The sequence below is a fragment of the Merops nubicus genome, unplaced genomic scaffold (genome assembly GCF_000691845.1).
Source record: "Merops nubicus isolate BGI_N331 unplaced genomic scaffold, ASM69184v1 scaffold4758, whole genome shotgun sequence".
NCBI classification, from domain to species: domain Eukaryota; kingdom Metazoa; phylum Chordata; class Aves; order Coraciiformes; family Meropidae; genus Merops; species Merops nubicus.
This window is the reverse complement of record NW_008627649.1, coordinates 16,980-37,721: the sequence shown is the minus strand read 5'-3', so window position 1 is coordinate 37,721 and position 20,742 is coordinate 16,980. Positions and strand designations below refer to the sequence as shown.

The following is a 20,742-nucleotide window of genomic DNA, read 5'->3' as shown; positions in this document are numbered from 1 at the left end:
TATTTTCCTTATTTGTCCATTTGCTTTTCTTGTATTTTTAATATTTAAACCTAAAGGTTAAAAGACTGAAGCTTTTCAGGATTACAATAAGGAAAAACTACGTTGTGAATTGACATGCTCCGTTGTCCAGGTCTGTACGATGATTAAGTAAATGAAAGTTTATCCCAGAGAAGATCCTTTATGTATTTAAGTGTTACATCAAAGCAGCAGGGATTAAAGGAGTTCTGCCACCAAAACTGAACTGCTTTGTTTATGAGTTTCCAAGGAATACTTGATTTGTGAGTTTTTCAAATTTCAGTGTGTTTATAAAATATAAGCCTGAATCATTGGTAATGTTTCGGTGAAAAATGTTGCTGTTTAGAACTTCTATCACATCTTTCAGGTTCAGCACCTCTAAATCAGTACAATTTTCAGGTATTTGAAAACTGAGCAATGGAAATCCTAAACTAGATCGTCTCACAAATGCTATATTCAGAAGCCTTGTTGCTTCTTTGATAAACAAATTCTAATTAAAAACTGATGGATCAAACCAGCCAGTTTGAGATTTGTGGATAATGAGTCATGCAGTGCTTTGATATTGGGAACAATAAGACTAGGTTAGATCCTTGATGGAATGCTTCAGACTTTGAATACTGTTTTACATGGTAGCAGATACACAGCTAAATCAGCAGGATACAGAGGATCTGCCATGTGCAGAGCAGAAGACTTAAGAGTAAGTGTGAAAGCTGTATTCATAATTCAAGGGATGAAGTCTGGTCATTGTTTGCTTTACAAAAATGAAAAACCATAACTCCTAGAACTGATATTTTCTTTTTCACTTCCACACTATCAGGAAACTAGGCCATTGTGAGAGGCAGAAAATAGGAATCCATAGTAACTTTGGTCTGCCATCACTCTGCTGTGTGACCCCCCTAAAAATTAATTTCTCTCATGCCTTTGTTTCCCCACCTTTTAAAGCAGTCCTCATGTGTTCCATAAACAAACGTTTTGAAATTTGTGAATAAAATACTCTGCACTGGTGCTGTAAATTTACAAGTAGGTATTAGTCTTCCTCTATTTTTTCTTTTTCTGTCACATTATATTTTCTGTTTATTTGCTTTGTTTTCTTATTAATGTTAATTTCCTTTTTTACATTTTGTTCTTATTTTGATTCCGTTCTCCTAATAGGACCAGGAACAAAAATGATCAATGATCCATTCCTCATGCACACTATAAAACAGAAACGTGCTGCATTGAAATAGACACATAACCATTTCATTGTTTATCCCCTTATATGCTGTTACAGATCAGGGAGTACAATGGACAGATGCAGGGAGTTACCAGTATGGGATTTGCATCCTTGACATTTGATGGAACTGTAGGAGCACCAGTGGTTCCTCGAACGTCTAGCAAAGTGTACACTTTCATGGATGAGGAGCAGAAGACAATAGAAGAATTACGTGTTTGGGCAGCCAGTAATCTTTCCATCTCTGGACCAGCAGCAAAATTATCTGGTGTTCAGCCAATGCTGTTCTTTGATCTCACTTGCCAGCTGGTAGGAAAAGCAAAAGTGGATGGATCTTCTTTTCTTCTAAAGGTAGTTTTATTTTTTTAAATAATTTGCTAGATTTATTTATTTATTACGAATTTACGAATCATTTTTTGAAAAAATTATTTTTTAAATAAAATAACCTTTGTAAAATTCAAACAATGTTGTCTAGAATAATATTTTGAGATTGAGTAAATTTTTGATCCTTGACTATTTTATTTTTGTAAAAACAAAACGGAAATTCACAGTTCTTGGAAGTTGTTAATCTGATATATTTCTTTAGAGAGTTTTTCTAAGATGGCAGTGGTATGGATCATTGTTTCACTACCATTTGTAGATAAATATCACAAGTTGAAAAATACTGCTAGTTTTAAATATTAACCTTGTTTTTCAGCAGTTCTTGTTTTTCTTGATCTATTGGATATAGTTGATGCAGTAAGTAGCACTATCTAGAAAAGGAATTAATGGGTTGTGTTATATATCTAGGTTTTAGGTAGCTTCTTTTAGTTATTCTAAGTGCTTTGGGGATCAGTGCCCACTGGAAGTACAAAATGCAAAGTGCCACACAAAAGGAGAGTACTCACCAAGGGTGATACTTAACATCAGCTAAATAAAAAGGTGGTCTGCATAAATTTCCTGAATTTAGCTCCAGAAGTATCAGAGTGGTGTTGTTCTGAAACTCCTCCACAGGCCATCTTCTGGTTTTTTTTATAAATTGGGTGTTAAAATGTGAGTGATGAAGAGCCTGTTACTTTCCATTTTTTGACTTCATAAAATTATTTACTGACTGCCCTGTATTGAGCTGTAATGTTAAATTTTTAGAAACAGCACACTGCATTATTCCTACATTAAAGCAGCAAAGATTTTTCTCATGCAGAGCAGTGCATACACTACACAGAAACAAACCTTAAGTGTCATCCTATAATACGCTTTGAACTGTTACAAATATTTCTATTTAATTATCCCTTGTGAAATAGATGTCAAATGAGACACAGTACAATGTCAGAACTTTGTGGACTGTAATTAAGTTGTTCATTAATAAGTATATGTTCAGCACTGACGTACCCTTTGCAAGGACAGAGAAAAGTGCTTTCTTAAATTATTAATTTTACACTCTTTACTGTGTTTTAAGATTTGAAATTGATTTTGTAAGTTTTGTATAGTAGAGATAATGACTTGTGGGGGAAAACTTGGGATAGACATAGGAAGCTAAAAGTTTAAAATCAAGTAACGGTAGATTGATTTTTCTGATACTTAATTCCTTTGACAGTATATATTTTTGTAGTAGTAGTAGTTTAAAATATTAAATACCTAAATCCATATTAAAATGCATCAGACAAGCTTAAAATGATAGATTAACATTGGTGTGCTGTTGCTAATTTCCTTCATTTTTCAAGCATGGCAAAATCCCTTTCTCATATCAAATGTTGGTCAAGAAGTCTTTTTAAAAAATTGTAGCTGGATCTCTGTTTATTTTGTTGATTTGCTAAAAAAAAAAACCCACACAAAACCGAAATTCAATACAGACTTAAATGGAGTGTTCATTAAATATTTTATTCTTCTTTTTGTTGTTATATTTTGGTTGTACATTTTCTAATAATGATTGAAATTTATTATGCCTTTCCAAGTATATAGTTACATTAATAGTTGATTATACTATAAAGTATAATGATTATTTTAAGCGTTGAGTTCATATAACTAGTGGGGATTGCTTCAAAGAAAACTGAAATGAATTTCAGTGATTTTGTGCATCACCCACAGCATAACTTTTTATACAACACTTCAGAAATGAATTGGGATATCCACAGCACCTGAGGCTGACACTGCATAAACCCAGTATCTCTGACTCATTAGTGCTTACCTAGTTCTGAGAACTTTATTATTCAAACTGATGGAGATGAAAAAACTCACACTCAAAATTATTCTGTCTTTTAAGTTTTTCACAGGAGTTTTATTCTTTCTTTGTCTCTGTTAAATTGTCTGGGTTAAGATATATCCTACAATTAGCATACTCTGCTGAAGAGGAAAACAGATTTTATCATGTTGCTTACATTCCAGTGTTTTGCAAACCATGGTGATCAAAGATTGTCACTCTATCCCTTAGCTCCAGTCTGTTCCTGAACTAGTAATGGAGCCATTTGCTGGTTTTTATCCAGAATTAATTTAATCAGTGTTGTTTTTTAGACCAGTGCTCGTTTTTGAAACCAGGGCTTATGTGTTTTGATCCATATTTTGATTAAAGTGAAGCTGGCAAACTCCTGAGGTAGAGAGCTTGAAAATCTCTAGATTTTCATAATTGTGCAAATAAAAATTAAAACCAAGTACTTGACTATAGGAATTTTTTTTTTTGTCGTTCTTGTAAAGAGAGCTTACTGGCTTCCAAATTCCTTCAAAAAGTTCCCTGACACTGGCCCCATTAGTTCCTCTGGCAAAGGACATTTTAAAGCTAAGTAGTCATCTTTGTAATGTGACAGGGAGCATTCAGGTTATTTCAGTCCATTTGTCAGATCCCTTTCTTAAGTGTAGAACTACCAGTGTCCCAAGTAAAGCCAGCTGAAAAATAATAGGAAACTTGACAAATTTAAGGTTCTTTATTTCATCAAAGTGACTAAATTCATAAAGTATTGGCACTAAATCTGTATTTCTCAAGCTCCATTCTGGAAAAGGTTTTATGATTCAAGCAATGGGCAGCCTCTCTTTCAGAGGTGGCTTTGAGTATTTCATGGTACAGGATCAGAAGATAATAGGCTTTTTTTTTTAAAATCTGTGGCAGCATGTACCACCTCATTATCTGGGTCCTTGAGAATACACTCTTATTTGGGAGCATTAATTTGATGATATGGGTCATTTTTACTGTGAACAGTTTTCCCCTTTATCTCTTGATTTAGGATGAATATTTCAACCATGAGTTATTCTCGGTGTATTTACACATGGCTTTGCTGATTCTTAGATCTTTTCCTGTGGGTCCTTTGATCCACAGCAGTTAAACATAAGAAGCAGAAACCCTTTAAAAATTAAGCTTTGGTGGCTTTATTTCCTCCCTCTCTGCAGTGTCTAATTCATGGGACAAAATGCTTTGGCATCACAAACTGCTTCTTGGTATCACAAATTGGCTTCTGTTGAATCTAGGTGCATGAAATCGTATAAAATGCAGCATTTCAGTCTCATGGTTCAAATGCCTCTGGATTTTTCTTTTTCTGTGCCAGTATTTCATACTATTATTTCTGTTGTCTTTGAGAAGAGCATATCTTCAGGAACTCAGGAAGCCACAGTTTACAGAATGTATCCTAAGCAGGTGTTGATATTTTGTTTGGTTTAAGTAGTAAGGGTTTGGTTCCAAAGTGCTAAGCTATTAAGGTGATCTTATTTTTTCACAGTAACTTTGGAAACTCAAAAACAACTCAGTTGATATTTCAATACTCTAGGGGTATCAAGAACTTAGCTTTAGTCAAACAATTTTTAGAATCCTTGTTATTAAGTATATGCTAAATACCAATGTTTTTCTAACATGCTGTGGATAACTAGCAGTGTATATTGATGTAGGAGATCATCAGGGATTAAGGGAGTATGTGCTATGTACTCAGTCCTCACATACTGTAGCTGGAGTAGTTAAAAAAAAAAAAGTAGCAGGATTAAAATGTTAAATATAGACAGTTCTGCATATGGTGACTTAGAATAGTTGTAAGTGCTGGATAAATGGTTGAGGTTTTGCTAGTGCTGATTTCTTTTTTTAATAGTAACAAATCCCAAGTCGTAACAGATGATCATATTCTCTATAGAGCTTATTTTATACTCTTTAAGGAATAATAGTTATTTTAAAAGTCCCATAAAATCTAATTAAATCAATTTAAGAACTTGAAGACTGAGCTTCTGGTTTTACAGTTACAAATTTTTAATCAAGGAATTTGTTAAAAAAATAAGTGATTTAAAATCTCCATCTAAACTATTCTGAGCATATTGAACTAGCTCATTTGCATTGCAGGTATGGGATGGCACAAAATGTCCCTACCCAACGTGGAAGGTGCCTGTGGAAGCGAGAGACCTGGAAGGAGAGAAAGCTGTTCTTCATCAGCTGCGAAATCTAACGGTGGACATTCTGGTCTATGATAACCATGTCCAGCTGGCAAAATCACTTAAGGTAACACAGAGTTTGGTATTTTTAACTCTCATTTTGTGGCTTATTTTCTGCTTAGAACTCACTTCAGAGAATGTATCAATTCAGTTCTGCTGTTAATTAGTTTCAAATGTTTATCTTTATCTTTCTCTGTATTTCCAATACCTTTTATTTGAATGCAAAACTCCTTCAACATGTGTAAAACAACCTCATTACTCTAAAATTGCCATGAAAGAAATTTTTCCAATTAAGCAGTTCTTTCCAGACACTGTAATATTATACTGTCATAGTTACAGGGGCTGGGACCAGTTTATCGTTGTGTGGGTATAACCAAAAACTGTATGTTCTATACCTCTATGTCATTGCTCAAGGGCTGTTAACAATTCATTGGTAGCAGCTGCCCAGGGCACACCTCACACCCCAGGTTACAACAGATAAGGAAAGAGATCCGGAGAGGTGTTAACACCTTCACACCCAGCAGGAGGGGTCCTCTCTGCTAATGGACCATCCTGGGCCCAGCTACACTGATAACAGCCCAGCTCATCAAGGAATCCAAAAATATCCTACTGTCCACAGAGTTAAACGACCCATTGTGAAACTCCCAGCCCTTGGGGGGAGGTACTGGACATTCCCACTGAACCTGGGGATATATAAGCTTCTTATTTTGGGACTTGGGGATTGCTCAACGGATCCAGAGGGAGAGCAGAGCTCCAGCAGGACTGTGACTGCCACCCTCGGCCATCATTCCTTCAGCAGAACTGCCACCACCATCCTGACTGACAGGTTTCCTTTCCTTCTGCTTTGCACCCAGGGGAACCACGCAGTGCTCAGCACAGGAGCTAATGGGCACCGTGCTGTTCCTGCCCCAGGGCACTGGGTTCTACTTTGTCCCTGTGGGTCAAAGACAGTATTTTCACTGTGTATCATTGTGTATATATATATATAAGTAAAGAACTGTTACTCCTATTCCTCATATCTTTGCCTGAAAGCCCCTTAATTCAAAATTATAATAATTCAGAAGGAAGGGGGTTGCATTTTCCATTCCTAGGAGGGCTCCTGCCTTCCTTAGCAGACACATGTCTTTCAAACCAAGACACATACATAATCCTGTGAAAATAATCCATTCAGCAAATGTATTCTATGCTTTAGTATTATTTTTTTTAAATTATATAAGTGGGGTGAAATTTGTAGTCCCATTACAGGCCTGCAATTCTGAAGTCAATAAAAGATTTTCTGTTCTATAAACTTCTGCAATTTGCAGTGCAATCTTCATTTGGTGGGTCAGTAATGTTGATTATGTTCAGACAGAGAAAACAGCAACATAATTAAACATTTGATCTTCAGCAATACTGCCATCTTGCTTCTGAATACAGTAAATTAGGAAAGAATACATCCTTCATTTTATGCCTTGCCCTCTGTACCCCAAGCACTTGTTTTTAAGAAAGTATTTAACAGAAAATAAGGGTAAGTGATAGGCATTTGTTAGGCTGGGGCTATCAGCAGACATGAAATAAATTTGATATATTAATGTCTGTGCATGGGTAAATGACAGATAGCAAAATAGCTTGTCTTTATGTAAGAATTCATAACAAAACTTACAGAGGTATTTCATTACTTGCAGGTTCTGTTGCAGAAATTTTCTCTTGCTAAGGTGTAATCTATTGATGTAAATAACTGCTGATGTTCCAGTGAAGCAGTATGTTTTGAAAATTAAGGGGAAAATATTTTAATATTAATAAAATGTATTTTCTGGAGTAGCTGATGATATTCCCTTTATTAGTCTCTCCCACTTTACATTTGGGAATTCCTACTGAATATGTGGTGTGTGGGATGTCTTCATCAGCTCTCTCCATTTTTTTTCCTTCCTATAAGCCCTGTCTTTCCTAGCTCTAAAGTATCTGTGCCTTTGTTGGATACTGCACTGTGTAGCAGAAGTTTAATGTCAAAGGGAAGTGTTAAGAAACCTGGTTTGACCTACTGAGCAACACAGGCTGGTGTTCATGTTTTTTCCTGAATTTCCCTCTTTCTCTGGCTCCCTGGGGTGCATGAAGCTTTCTCATTACTCTAGGAACCTCAGCCTGCAACTCACTCTTTGGAGTACAGTTGCTCCCCATAGGTTGTAGTTTGTTATTCTTCAGCCTTTCTTATTCCAGTTTTTATAAAGTTCTCAGGTTTTACTCAGGCCTTGCCATACATCTCAGGAGTAGGTCTGTGACATGAGTTTTTCCTTCTGGAGCATTTTGCTAGATGGTCAGCATCAAGGTCAGTGACCATCAGTGGTCAGTGAGGGCACTGTTGGGGCCCAGATGTCCAGATGGTTGGAGAGTTCCTTACCTACTGCCCTTCATTGAATTATGTGGTATTGCACATACCTTTTAGGGCTTGATAGCATCAGTTTTGTGTTGTCGTGTATTTACTGGATGGTACTATTAAAACAATTAACCTTGTGCATGCCTGCAAGTCCTAGTCTGTAATTTCACAGTATTTGGTTTGTGTTATGAATCTTCAGATGCAGAATTTAAATATTTTCAGGTGTTCCTCCCACTGTATGCATGTCTCTTTTGGTCATAGTGTGGGCTAAGAAGTCGTTGCTTACTCTAGTGTCTGAGTCATATTTCCAACCTGTATCTTAAATGAGTTACATGGCTGTAATATCTAGTTTCATATTTTTGGGGCCTGGGTAGCATTCATTTGACCTATCAGTAGTAGTTTTCTCAATTCTGTCTTTGTACTCATTAAAAGGGTAAAAAAAACCAAACAAACAACCAACATAAATAAATAAATAAATGGGGGGGGGCCCAGAAAAACACACAAAACCAGTAACATCCCCAAAGTCCTCCAAACACTTGAATGGATTTAATTGGTATTTTATTATTGCAGAGAACCACACCCAAATGCTGCGTGTGTGTTTCCTCTCATTTGCAAAAGATGGTGCACAAATGAGTAAAGTTAGGCTGCTGATATAATTCTGACAAAGAAATCTTGTTGAATATCATAGGCCATAAAATAGGCATAAAAATTAGCACAGATTATTTTGTTAAGTGATACCTGTAGATAAAGACAGGCTCTTGTCATGAGTGTCTTTCTGGCCAAACATGAGCATTTAACTACCACAACAAATGAATGTTCTGAATTCAGTGGTGTATTAAATGTGAAGATGATTCTGTAGGTTTTGAAACAGCGATGAGGATTTGCTATGCCTAAAATTTGTTTTAGTTGGCTAGTTACAGGGAACTGCATATGTGACTTCTTCATTTTAGTTCTTTTTAGCCTTAATAGGTATTTTTAAAATAGTCGTATTTGAATTAGACTGTAAATAATACTGCTTTGATTTAAGTCTACTTGCTCTGAATGGCATAGGGAGTTCATAAACAGAACTGCTGCAAAGTTAAGGAGTTGGTTTTGTACTAGATTTTAGTGATGGTTTTGTGAATCATGGCGTTTACTTTAACGCAGATTGTAATTTCTTCTCAGTCGAGTGTATAAAGTGTGCTTGGTCTGCAGGCATTCTGTAAAGAAGAGCAATGCAGTGAGGTTTTTAGCTGTGACAGCCTGTGCTGTGCAGAGCAAGCAATGCTGCCTCCCAAAGGAGCTCGTGGACATCGCACTCCATCTCTGAGCGCCTGCTCTGGACTTCTCACTGAGCTTTTTCACTATTTGGCAATGCTCATTATAAGGGATCTCCTTAGTACAGTTCTGAGTGATAGTAAACTACTTATACAATGTTTTCAGAAAATGTATATAATAAAATTCATATAATTCATGGATATATTTTTATAATGATCATAAATCTTGGCAATTTGAGTGTTGCCCTAGAACAAGTGATTCAGTTATCTTTTGCATAAATTTCAGCACACAAGTTTAGAAGGCAAAAGCAGCATTTTGCATTCTTGACTTCTGGTAAATAAATGCCCATGTTTAATGTTTTATGTTTGTACATTGTTTTTGAAAAAACAAAGCTTCAATTATAATCTACTTTTCCTTGTTTAAATACAAATTGCTCATGGGAAGGAAAAAAACCCCACGCATATTTTGACACTATTATATTGACATAAAGTTATTTCATAAGCAAAACTTGGCAAAGAACTTAAACAAAAATCTCCAGAACTGTTTGTCAAAGTTGTTAGATTAAATTTATAATATGGCTGTCCCTTGCATTTTTGGATATTCAGTAAAATTAAGTGAAATTTAACATCTGGAAAGAAAAAAAAAGCCTCTAGATAAGCCTTTTAACTGCTGTCTAAATTCACAAGCTGTCCTGTTGATATGCTTTGAATGAACAAAATGAGCAGCCTGTTAATTATGCAGATCAGTTAAAACTGGTAATAGCCCCATGCCACAATCAAATGGTAGAATAGGTGCAGACTGAAGTGCACTTTTTGTCCCTGGTGCCTGAATTTGAAAATGTGCTGCCTTTTTCATGTGTGATTATTGTTTAAAAGAGCAGTTTGATACCAGTATTATATAGTCATAGTCTGTTCCTTCATACAGAGGAGGATTGCAGAACCAGGATGCTGCTTTAGCTGCTTTTATGCATATATACATACATCTAGAAGTGTCATACTAAATCCTGGCCAATCCAGTCTAATAGGAATACTTTTTAGGTTTGTACCAGTTAAAGTGGGAGCTGAAGCTGAAATAAGACTTAACAGACTGGGTGCTGTAATATTAATGTTAATTGAAGTCAATATAAAGTAATTTATCATTTATACAGGGCTATTTAAAAGATACAGAGAGTGAACATAAATCCAGGTTATTGGATATGTGTAGTTTGCCAGCTACCAGCTGAATCTTAGGTTATGCTTAAAAAAAAATGAGTGCTAGTTAATTTGATTAAAAGCCTTTAAAGAACATTAAAAGGAAATTAACTAAATAATTAAGTCTTTAGATTATCTACCTTTAGAAGCTTAGTTTTGGTGTGGATATTTTGAGGGGCTGAAGGGAAGGGATAATGGGAGTGGTATTTTGAAGGAAGAGCAAAGTTATAAATTTGTGTTTGATATTTAGCACGCCATAACTTCTTACTTAATAGGTACTTGTATAATTTAGCCTAAGTCCATTTGCTTGTCTTGACAAAACTATTTCGAGAAGACAAAATAATTCTAAGTGAAACAAGAAGCATATTCTCTACCTGAGGAGAAAAATCTGACAGAATAGAAAAACAATGCCAAAAATCTTTGAATTTCTAGCACATGTTGCCTTTCGTCCTGGTGCTGAAAAAAAATGTTACCTGTAATGTAAAATAAGATAAAGAAATCTGGGCAAGCAGATGTTTGCATGCATACATAAGCAGGTGATACACGATGCATGATGATAGACATGAGGTCAATTGCTGAGTGCAGTCATACATGGGGAAATCACAGCCTGTCAATCTCTGGAAGGCTGTGTTGTGAATACAGAAGACAAATTGTGCCCTTAGGAAAGGAATATATTGGCTCGTTTGATCTGTGTGCTGAAGTCTTCTTGAGGAACAGGTTTAGTAAGAAGGCTTATGCTGATTCTGAGTCAGCTTTTGCTGCCAGTAATGTTGCCTGGTACAGCAAAACAAATGGATCACCCAGAGAGGTCTTGGAGCCCCCATCTCTGAAAATACTCAAAATCCAGCTGGAGGCAGCCCTAAGAAACCTACTCTGGCTGACTCTGCTTTGGAGTTGGACTAGGCAATCTCCACAGGTCCCTGACAGCTTCAGCTCTTCTATGATGCAGTGAAAACAGGGAAGAAGCTTTAGGAGGCCTAGAATTTTCCAACTAAATAGCTACCTTTGCTTATACTTTTTTGTTGTTGTTGTTGTTAAGGTTGGAAGTTTTCTGAGAATTTACAGCATTCATACGAAACAAGCAAGTGGTGATGATGAAGTTGGCTCACATATAGAATTTCATCTTCATGGTGGCACCTGCTACGGTCGAGGAATAGGAGTGTTGCCAGAAAGTAACCCAGATGTTAAGGAGCTAAAGGCGTAAGTACTGAATGTGTGATGGGTTTTTTCTAGGCAATTCTGGAAAACTCTAGGCCATTGTAACAACTGTACAGTTTAAAATTTTAAACACATGTAAGAACCAGAAACTCTAGAACAGAATATGTCTCCAGCACCACTAAGATGAAGGGTAAGTATTTGGGGGAATAGGTAACTGAAGGCTAATTTTTCAAATTGAAAAATGCAGTAGGGAATAAGATTTAAGTAGGGAATAAGTGCTGTAATAATAAGGCCTGGCCACATTAACATATTTACACCTTTTTATAGTGGCATATCTTTTAAGGATAAAAGCTATGGTTAAAGAAATAAACTGAGCATATTTTAAGCCTGTGCATGTGTGCTACTTGGAAATGATGAGACTTAAAGATGTTCAAAATGAAGGATATAATATAAATGCTTTACTGACCTTTATTTATGTATATAAGGAATCATAGAATCATTTAGGTTGGAAAAGACCTTGAAGATCATGGAGTCCAACCATTAACCTAATACTGACAAGTCTGCCACTAAACCCATCCACACATCTTTTAAATACCTCCAGGAATGGTGACTCCCACTTCCCTGGGCAGCCTGTTCCAGTGTTTGACAACCCTTTCAGTGAAGAAATTTTTCCTAATATCCAAGCCTAAACCTCCCCTGGCACAACCTGAGGCATTTTCCTCTTGTCCTGTTTCTTGTTACTCTGTGAGAAGAGGCCAGTACCCTACTTGCTACAACCTCAACCCAGGTAGTTGTAGAGAGTGATAAGGCCTCCCCAGAGCCTCCTTTTCTTCAGGCTAAACAACCCCTGTTCCCTCAGCTTGATGGGTATCTCATCTGCTCACTTCCAGTCCACTGAGACCTCCCCAACTTGCCAGGACTGCTGGTAAATGACTGAAGTGGCTTGGTGAGCACTTCCACCAGCTCCATCAGTACACTTGGGTGGATCCCATCCAGCCCCATAGACTTGGGTGTGTCTAAGTGGTGTAGAAGTATTTTCCCTCAGATTATGGGGGTTTCATTTTGCTCCCCATCCTCATCTTCCAGTTTGGGGGGCTGAATACTGAGAGAACAACTGGGTTTGCTATCCGAAGACTGAGAAAAAGGAGGCATTAAACGTCTTGGCCTTTACCTCATCCTTTGTCAGTATGTTTCTCCCTGCATCAGATAAAGGATGGAGATTCTTCTGAGCCCTCCTTTTGTCCTAATGCATTTATAAAAACATTTTTTATTGTCTTTTACAGCAGTAGCCAGGTTAATTTCTAGTTTGGCCCTTTTAATTTTTCCCCTGCATAACTTCATGACATCTTTGTAGTCCTCCTGAGTTTCCTGCCCCTTCTTCCAAAGGTTATAAGCTCTCTTTTTCCCCCTTAGGAAAGGCTGTGCAATCAAAGTCCACGGTTTTTTGTCAGGAATTCTGTTTCCAGTAGGACAGATTTCTCTTGGCACTATAATGTGTTTAAAGTTGCAGAAGTGATTTGGAAAGGATTTTCTCCTGTGCATCATTAATACACACTTCTGCAGCTTCTGCCTCAGCTGAGTTTTATATCTCTTCTGGAAAATTTATGTCTGAACACTGTACCTATGTATTAATAAACAGCAGGTTTTGTGTAAGTGTGTGTATAGTCCCATATATGTGTGTGGGTGTATGTGTGTATATATAGGAAAGACTTCTCTAGGTTATAAAGTATTTAGTAATTTATTTTTAGTTTCTTAGAATCTGTGGATCTGGCAGGCAGTCAGAATATGGAAAGCATGTCTTCAGTGGAATTCGATGGTACTTTTAGCAATATTACAGGTAAGAGCAGTTGAAAGCTAATTTGTTCATTCTACTAGCATGTATGTGGTCAAGATAAGGTCACAGGTCCTGCTTTTCTAAGTGTATAATGTTCCTTTCATATACAAAGCCTTGGAGAATCCTTTTGGGTTATTAGACTGGAAATTGATGTTACCCTGTCTTTGTCTTGCAGCAGAAGTCTTTCATATACATGGAAAAATACTTTCATAGGAGGCAGTTAATAAATTATTAAACACACATGGTGTTCTTAATCATAGTGTATTAGATCATAAAGCAGGGTCATGTAACTTTGTCCCTCTGAGAGGGGATTCCTCAGAGACAGGCACTGAAAACGCTGCTCACCAGCTGCTTGCTGAGGAGCCCTTCTGAAGCCGTGGGATGGAGAGTGGTGGCAGTGGCAGAGTCCCAGGGTGCAGCACCATGGGAAAACAGTAGCTTGTAGGCACTTCTACGTTTCCCTTATTATTATTTGCATCTTATTTTTAGCCCAGAACAACTAAAGGGAATTTAAAACTGCTTGAACATAGCCTATATCTTTACTCTTAGCTTTTAAAACCCTGCGTTACTTAGCCATTATTAACATAGTGTGACAGGCTATTTCTAAAAGGGGGCAAAAGCCTCAAATAAATAAACACTTCATGTCTAGACCATAACACTGCAATTTTAGAGTTTTGCACATATATACTGCACTGTCTACATATAGTAGAGGTGGCTCAGAATACCAGGCAGTCTGGGTTATTTTTACAATGTATTTATGCTCTTGTCCAGAAAAATTACAGGGGATGAATACGTTAGAATTATCATTCACAATATACATTTGAAAAGTTTTATTTTGATGAGCATTGCTGTTTAATGTATACACTAATTTCTCCTCACATATATTAACCCTTGATATCTCATTTTTGTGTGCTGCTTACTTTGCTTTTTCCTTTGCTACATTATTAGGATTTCCATTTCCCTTTCTTCAGCTTTTGGTTTTGTGGGTATATCTACTTACCTAACTATCCATCTGTTTTTGTCTGTCCACATGATAACCAAGAAAAGAAGGAAAGAAAATAATTAGGAAATTTTTCTTGATTTTTAGATCTTGAGTCGCAATTACAGAGATGTCAGCAGTTACCTGTTACAGGTAGGAAACATTTTGACCTCAAGGTGAATTTTATTTTTACTAAAGAACAAAAATATTTTTGAGGCGCTAGCTCAAAAGTTGAAATAGTATCTTTTACTTATTAAAGGAAGAGCTATTCTAAGAGTATGTTTATGAGTGTTACATTGGTTTTATTCAATTTTTAAAGGAATAGAGCATAATTATATTTTCTGCTTTCATTTGTTTTATTCTTACACATTGAATTTCTGTGCCCTGAAATGAACCATGCTCCCGCAGCCTGTTGTGATTTATCTTAAAGACTGTAGTAACATGAATTGATAAAACTGAGGCTGCAAATGGGAAGAGAAGCTGGAAATTAATGGAAAATGCATCCCTGCAATGGCAATTCCCCATATCCCAAACATTATGGTGTTTAATAGGTATAAATGGCTTTTTTTGTATGTGTTGTTATTTTCCAGTATTAACAGATCATCAGGATCTGAATAACACAGAACTGAAAACCATTCTGAACAGCCCAGCTCCTCAACAGTACCGCATTAGAGCAAAGCTGAGAACTTACAAACCCCAGAAGCTCCACCAGGCTCTTAAACTTCATTGTTCCAAATGCAACTCTTTGTAAGTTTTTCACACAATAAAAGTAACTAGGAATTGTTCTATGTGTTTTCGGACGCCTTCATTTTTAAGTGTATTTTCATCCTCTTTTTTGAATAAAATTAGTTGAATGTAAATATATTTCATTTTGAGCAAAGATTTGAAGCTCACTGGTAATAGGAAAATTTTAAATTGTCATATGAGTTCAATTTACAGAATCCCTTGAGGGCTTTCACAACAGTTATTTTTCTTTATTTTCAAATTTAGCAGTACATTTTTTTTCCCATGCCGAAGTTGTATTTAAGTACCTGTTTCTTTATTGCAGTTTTAAAATGGGATGCAAAAAGGTATAGTAGTCTCCAAGTGAATGAATAAAATATCGTTGACTAAATTGTATCTGCTAGAGGAGGACATCTTTCTTGGATCCAAAAATATCCATGAAACACCATTCAGCTTGTTGGTATCGCCTTTTTTCTGACTTGAGTCAGCTCACTGGCAATCTTATCATCGTTACTTCACGTGTAGTGCCATTTGTTATTGTATCAAATAATGCTAAATCAAATAATCATATGCCATTTCTAGTGGATATTCATTTGAAAATGAAAGAAAGTTTGTTTGAAATGGCCTATCTTTGATTAAACTACTGAGCGACGTGCATTACAGTGATCAAATAATCATATGCCATTTCTAGTGGATATTCATTTGAAAATGAAAGAAAGTTTGTTTGAAATTACCATTATTACAGTGTTATTCATGATCATCTGAACCCTGTATCACTTCTTTTTGCCTGCCTTAGGCTAGCTTCAGTCCCAAGCAAACAGCTTTATTGTTACTGGTCTAAGCTGTTGGTTTTGTTAAATGTTGACACATTGGCCTTCTCCTACCCTTTTGAAGTTTTTTGTACAATCAAGATTTATTAGACACAAACATCACTGAGACAAGAGAATAGTCCTGCTGTCCTTCTCTTAACACCTTTTGGATGCCAAGCAGCACGCTTGCACCTTTAACAGCATTGGTCCTCATTGGGTGTTGTTACAACATCCTCTTTGTTGCTAATGTAAGAGGAAGAGCTTCATCATCTTCACGGCATGCAAGTACCTAATTTTTACTAGCAAGTATAAAAAAGATAATTACCAGCTATCTCTGCCACTGCTGTCACTTTTTTGATATGTTTGCCAAGGCTGTGTAGTAATAAGCAAATGCAATTGATAGGATTTTGTTCCTTATGGTCTTTATCCTTATTGGACAATTTTCCATGACTGCTGTAGAGCCTTTTTTATGTATCCTTGACTTGTTCATGTTTCCACTTCTGTTCTTTTGAGTCTCCTGTTTCACATATTGCTGCCCACTCTTTGCCATAGAATTAGGGCAGACTTGAAACCAGATAGAATCATGAGGCTTTAGTTATTATGCTTCTGCCTTTTTTTCTTCTCCCCACCCCCTGTCAACATACGCTAGAATATAAAACTAGAAATTACATGAGTTTATGTGGTCCTTGCACTCTGCTGAAGTGGTAAGCAGTTGTGTGGCTGTTCTAAGGCCAAAGAGAAATTGCATAAAGCTGGTACATTTGGTTTTCCATGGATTTACATGTGTAGATGAAGCCACTGAGCTGCCTCTGCTCATAGGCAAAATTAGATTACTTACTATATTTATTAACGTAGAAATTAATTATCTTGTCAGAATTTGTTATACATCTCTAAATGTTTAAACTGATATAACAACTTATTTTTCTTGTATATACATTTAACTTTCATGACTATATTTTAATATTTATTCAGAGTACTGTTTTCCTTATTGCTAGATTGCAATAAGGAGAAGCTGTTAGAATTTACTTACTCATTTTTCAAACGGTTTTAGGCAAGAAGTTCCAGATGGAGATGACTTTGACTTTATTTTACAAGGCTCTGCTGTTACTGTCCCAAACCCAGAATTACAGAGTGCATCCTGGTATGATTCTGCAACGTGGACTACACAAGACCAGAAACAAAGGAAAATAGCTATCCATTTTGTAAAGCATGATGAAATGCTTCAACAGCCTGAAGACACTTTGCTTATGATAGAAGGTAAGATACATTGTAAATATGCCACTTCTTACAGCACAGTGTCCATTCTCAGTATCTACAGTGTTAAGATATGTTGAAATTTTATTTAGTGTAAGTAGTGATGATCTTCAAAGACAAGACAAACTCAGCTGGAACTTTTACTATTGTATAAATGAAAAAGTCATCTCTGAAGGTTTGGCAAGGTATTTCTGCCTACTTTACAACTATACCAATGAGTTTATTGTTAATTCTTCTAAAATGAACATCTGAATATGTTTTTTTCTAGGTGCATTTACTGATTTTTCAGTTATTATTTGAAAACTCAGTAAGTCTTAAAAAAAAACCCTATTTTTAGTAGTGTTGTGGAAAAGTTTTGGAAGACTTGTGTTAATTCAAGCCTACAATTAACTTCATCAGCCTCTGGATGTCAGTGTTGTTTCAGATTAATAGAGCTTCTCGCAGTGTCAGGAGTTTTTAGTTTGGTTTTTGTCAGATTTCCTCAGGGAAAAGAAATGGTCACTGAATTTTAAACAAAGCAATTTAGCAAGAATACTAATAAGGAATGTTTTTAATAGAATGGAGTTAATAAATAATTGCATTTAGTACTATTCTGAATTTAAAACAACGTCTTCAGTTACACTCAAGTAATAGTGTGAATAAGCAGATCTAAGTCAGATGGTCCTTTGTGTAAGGGTCAATGGCAAAACCCGTTCTGTTTTCTGCTTTGTTTTATGTTCAACAAGTTCACAGATTCACAGAATGTTAGGGGTTGGAAGGGATCTCAAAAAGTCTAGTCCACCCCCCCTGCCAGAGCAGGATCACCTAGAGTACATCACCCAGGAACATGTCCAGGTGGGCCTTGAAAGTCTCCAGAGATGGCAACTCCACCAGCCCCCTGGGCAGCCTGTTCCAGGGCTCTGTTACTCTCATCGTAAAGAAGTTCTTCCTTATCTTCAGGTTAAACCTCTTGTTCACCAGCTTGTGGCCATTGACCCTAGTCCTGTCACCAGACACCACTGAGAAGAGCCTGGCCCCATCTTCCTGACACCCACTCTTTATATATATAGAAGCATTAATAAGATCCCACCTCAGCCTCCTCTTCTCCAAGCTAAACATCCCCAGCTCCCTGAGCCTTTCCTCATACAACAGATGCTCCGGGCCCTTGATCATCTCAGTAGCCCTGTGCTGGACCCTCTCCAAAAGTTCTTTGTCCTCCTTGAACTGATAGCTGAGGTTCTGGTAGCTGCTTTATTTCTGACATGTTCCAAACTGGGATTTTTGGTTGGTTTATGTTTTGTTTTGTTTTTTCAATCTAACCTTATCTTTGTGAAAACAAAATAAAAAAGAATCTATTTCTACTCTTATTTTCCTGAAATAATTGAACAATATAAATCTTTTTCTCAGAAATTAAATTGCCAGCAGCTAAGTATGTGTTTTCTTTATCTTTTTTTTACCAGAAGTTAAGTTCATGGAGGAGGTTTTGTATTTTTGCACATTTTTGCATCACCAGTAGTCATGCAGTTTTGTTGATTTTATTTTCTTCTCTAGTTACCTCTGCAATGCAAGTAACAAATACATGCAATAAATATTTTACAACCCAGTATTGTGGTTGCTTATCATAAAGTCTTTGAAACATATTAGTCATAGTTAGTGGTAAACACCACAGTCAGATAATATGTTTATTTTAAAGCAGTTTGATCACTTCTTAAATTATTGTTCATAAGCTGATTAAATCATAATTTTTACTGAACTGTTTCCAAATAACTGTTCTCTGTGTGTTAAACTAATAAATTTACCACATTTCTACTCAACTGGTTAAGTGTCAGATTCCATAATCAGCTCTGTAGTCCATACTACAGGATTGAATGCAGGTTATCCTGTGATTTATAATAAATTTGAAATAACTTTTCCCTGTCACTGGCAATGGAAAACCTCAGGGTTCCAGCTGTAATATATTAAATTTCTGCTGTGTTCCTAGCGTGGCCCAGATTTAATAGCACTTAAATTAGCCTGAAGTTTGGTGGTTCTGCATTTTCCACCTTATGTCAATTGTAACGTAGTTGAATAACTACTTTTTCACAAACTGATGGCTAAAACTTAATAGCTTTTTGCTAGTTAAAGCTGAAAGAACAGTTACTTAGGAGCAACTGCAAAAAGTTTGGTGTTTTTTTTCCCCCAAGATAATTGCTAGTAAAATCACAGGATAAATTATGTGAAAGTGATGCCAACTAAATACGATTTCAGGGTTACAGTGATAGCTATGAGGAAGGCATCTGCTTTGATAAATTTCCATCCTTCACTCTCTGTTGAGTCTGCTGTTGTGTAAGAGTTGAGAAGGTTGTGGACTATTTTTTCAGTTTTCAATAGTGGGTCTCAATTTTTGTTGAAGGTCCCGAAATCAACATCTAATCAGCCAAGAAATGTAAATTGTTCAATTTATTCTTGATTACAGTTTAAAAAAAAAAAACTCATGTTTTTTTCTGTTTTTAATAGGTGGAACACTAAAAGAAGTCTGGAAGCTTACACAAAGATTTAAATGTGTTATTCCTGTGAGATCCACTGAAAATGATCTTGAATTATTAGATCTTTCAGCTCCTTTTCTTTTACAGGGAAATATAAAATATTATGGGTAGGTTAAAAGTGTTTGTTGATATGTTAGTAGTTGCAGTAATAGATAGAGGTATCATTTTCTTCAGAAATTCAAACAGCATTGCTCTAGGGGTAACATAGCTAAAGGTCCTTTGGTGCAGAATACATGACATGCTCAGCAGCACTGAGATCAGGGAAATGCCATACTGCTGCCTCGTGTCAAAGGACTCAGCTGCACTTGGGCTTTATCTTGCTATATAATCTGTATGCCCTTAATGACACAGCACCCCAGGTTCAGTCTTACCTCTTGTGTGTGGGTGGGGCAGCATACTACAGAGCCAGAAATGCACATGTAAGTCTCTTTGGGCTGCAGAATGCATAAAATCTTCCTATTTTAGTTCAGATCTTCCATTTTTTGGCTGGAGAAACACCATTTTCAGTCTTATTCGTACGAATAAGCTTTACTGTAGGAATGAGCTTGAATACGTGTATTCATATTTATATGTGTGTGCATATGCATGTCTATTCAGATGTATAAAAAAATAAAAATAAACACACTTGCATATAAAAACCAAAATGCACAGCTAAGTTACTATAATAGAGTTTGGGTTTTTTAAATGAAAAATGTAGCTTCATTGAGCTTGGATTTATATCACTGGAGCACAACTATTGCTATTGATTTTTATGACGTTTTGTATGTAATTTTAAAAGATAATAAATGTCTATTTTAAGTTCTAACTGTAATATACTAGCACAGAAGCTTATTTTGGAAAAAGTAGTTCTGTACTTTTATTCTCTGAGGCAAATTGGAACAACTTTGAAAACAGTTATTCGATATTCTTGTCCACTTGCAGCATTTGCTTAACTGTCACATGTAAAATTTCTAATTGCTGGTATAAATACACCAGTAACAAAAGACATGGTTTTAATAGCTCATAGTTAATATTTTGAATACAGGTAAAGCCAAATTTCTGTTCTAACCTTGTTGTATTTTTAGTGTGCTACAACTTCAGAT

At 36.2% G+C, this 20,742-nt stretch overlaps 1 protein-coding gene across 1 annotated transcript in view; it reads left to right on the top strand.

The window, feature by feature from the left end:
* POT1 (protection of telomeres 1) overlaps window positions 1-20,742 on the top strand; it is a 64,893-nt gene that overhangs the window by 37,442 nt on the left and 6,709 nt on the right. The window contains exons 8-15 of the mRNA XM_008946383.1: window positions 1,286-1,576; window positions 5,511-5,666; window positions 11,439-11,599; window positions 13,306-13,394; window positions 14,479-14,523; window positions 14,961-15,117; window positions 16,954-17,159; window positions 19,632-19,767. Of these exons, the coding sequence (XP_008944631.1) occupies window positions 1,286-1,576; window positions 5,511-5,666; window positions 11,439-11,599; window positions 13,306-13,394; window positions 14,479-14,523; window positions 14,961-15,117; window positions 16,954-17,159; window positions 19,632-19,767 (1,241 nt within the window). The remainder of the gene's footprint in view (window positions 1-1,285; window positions 1,577-5,510; window positions 5,667-11,438; window positions 11,600-13,305; window positions 13,395-14,478; window positions 14,524-14,960; window positions 15,118-16,953; window positions 17,160-19,631; window positions 19,768-20,742) is intronic.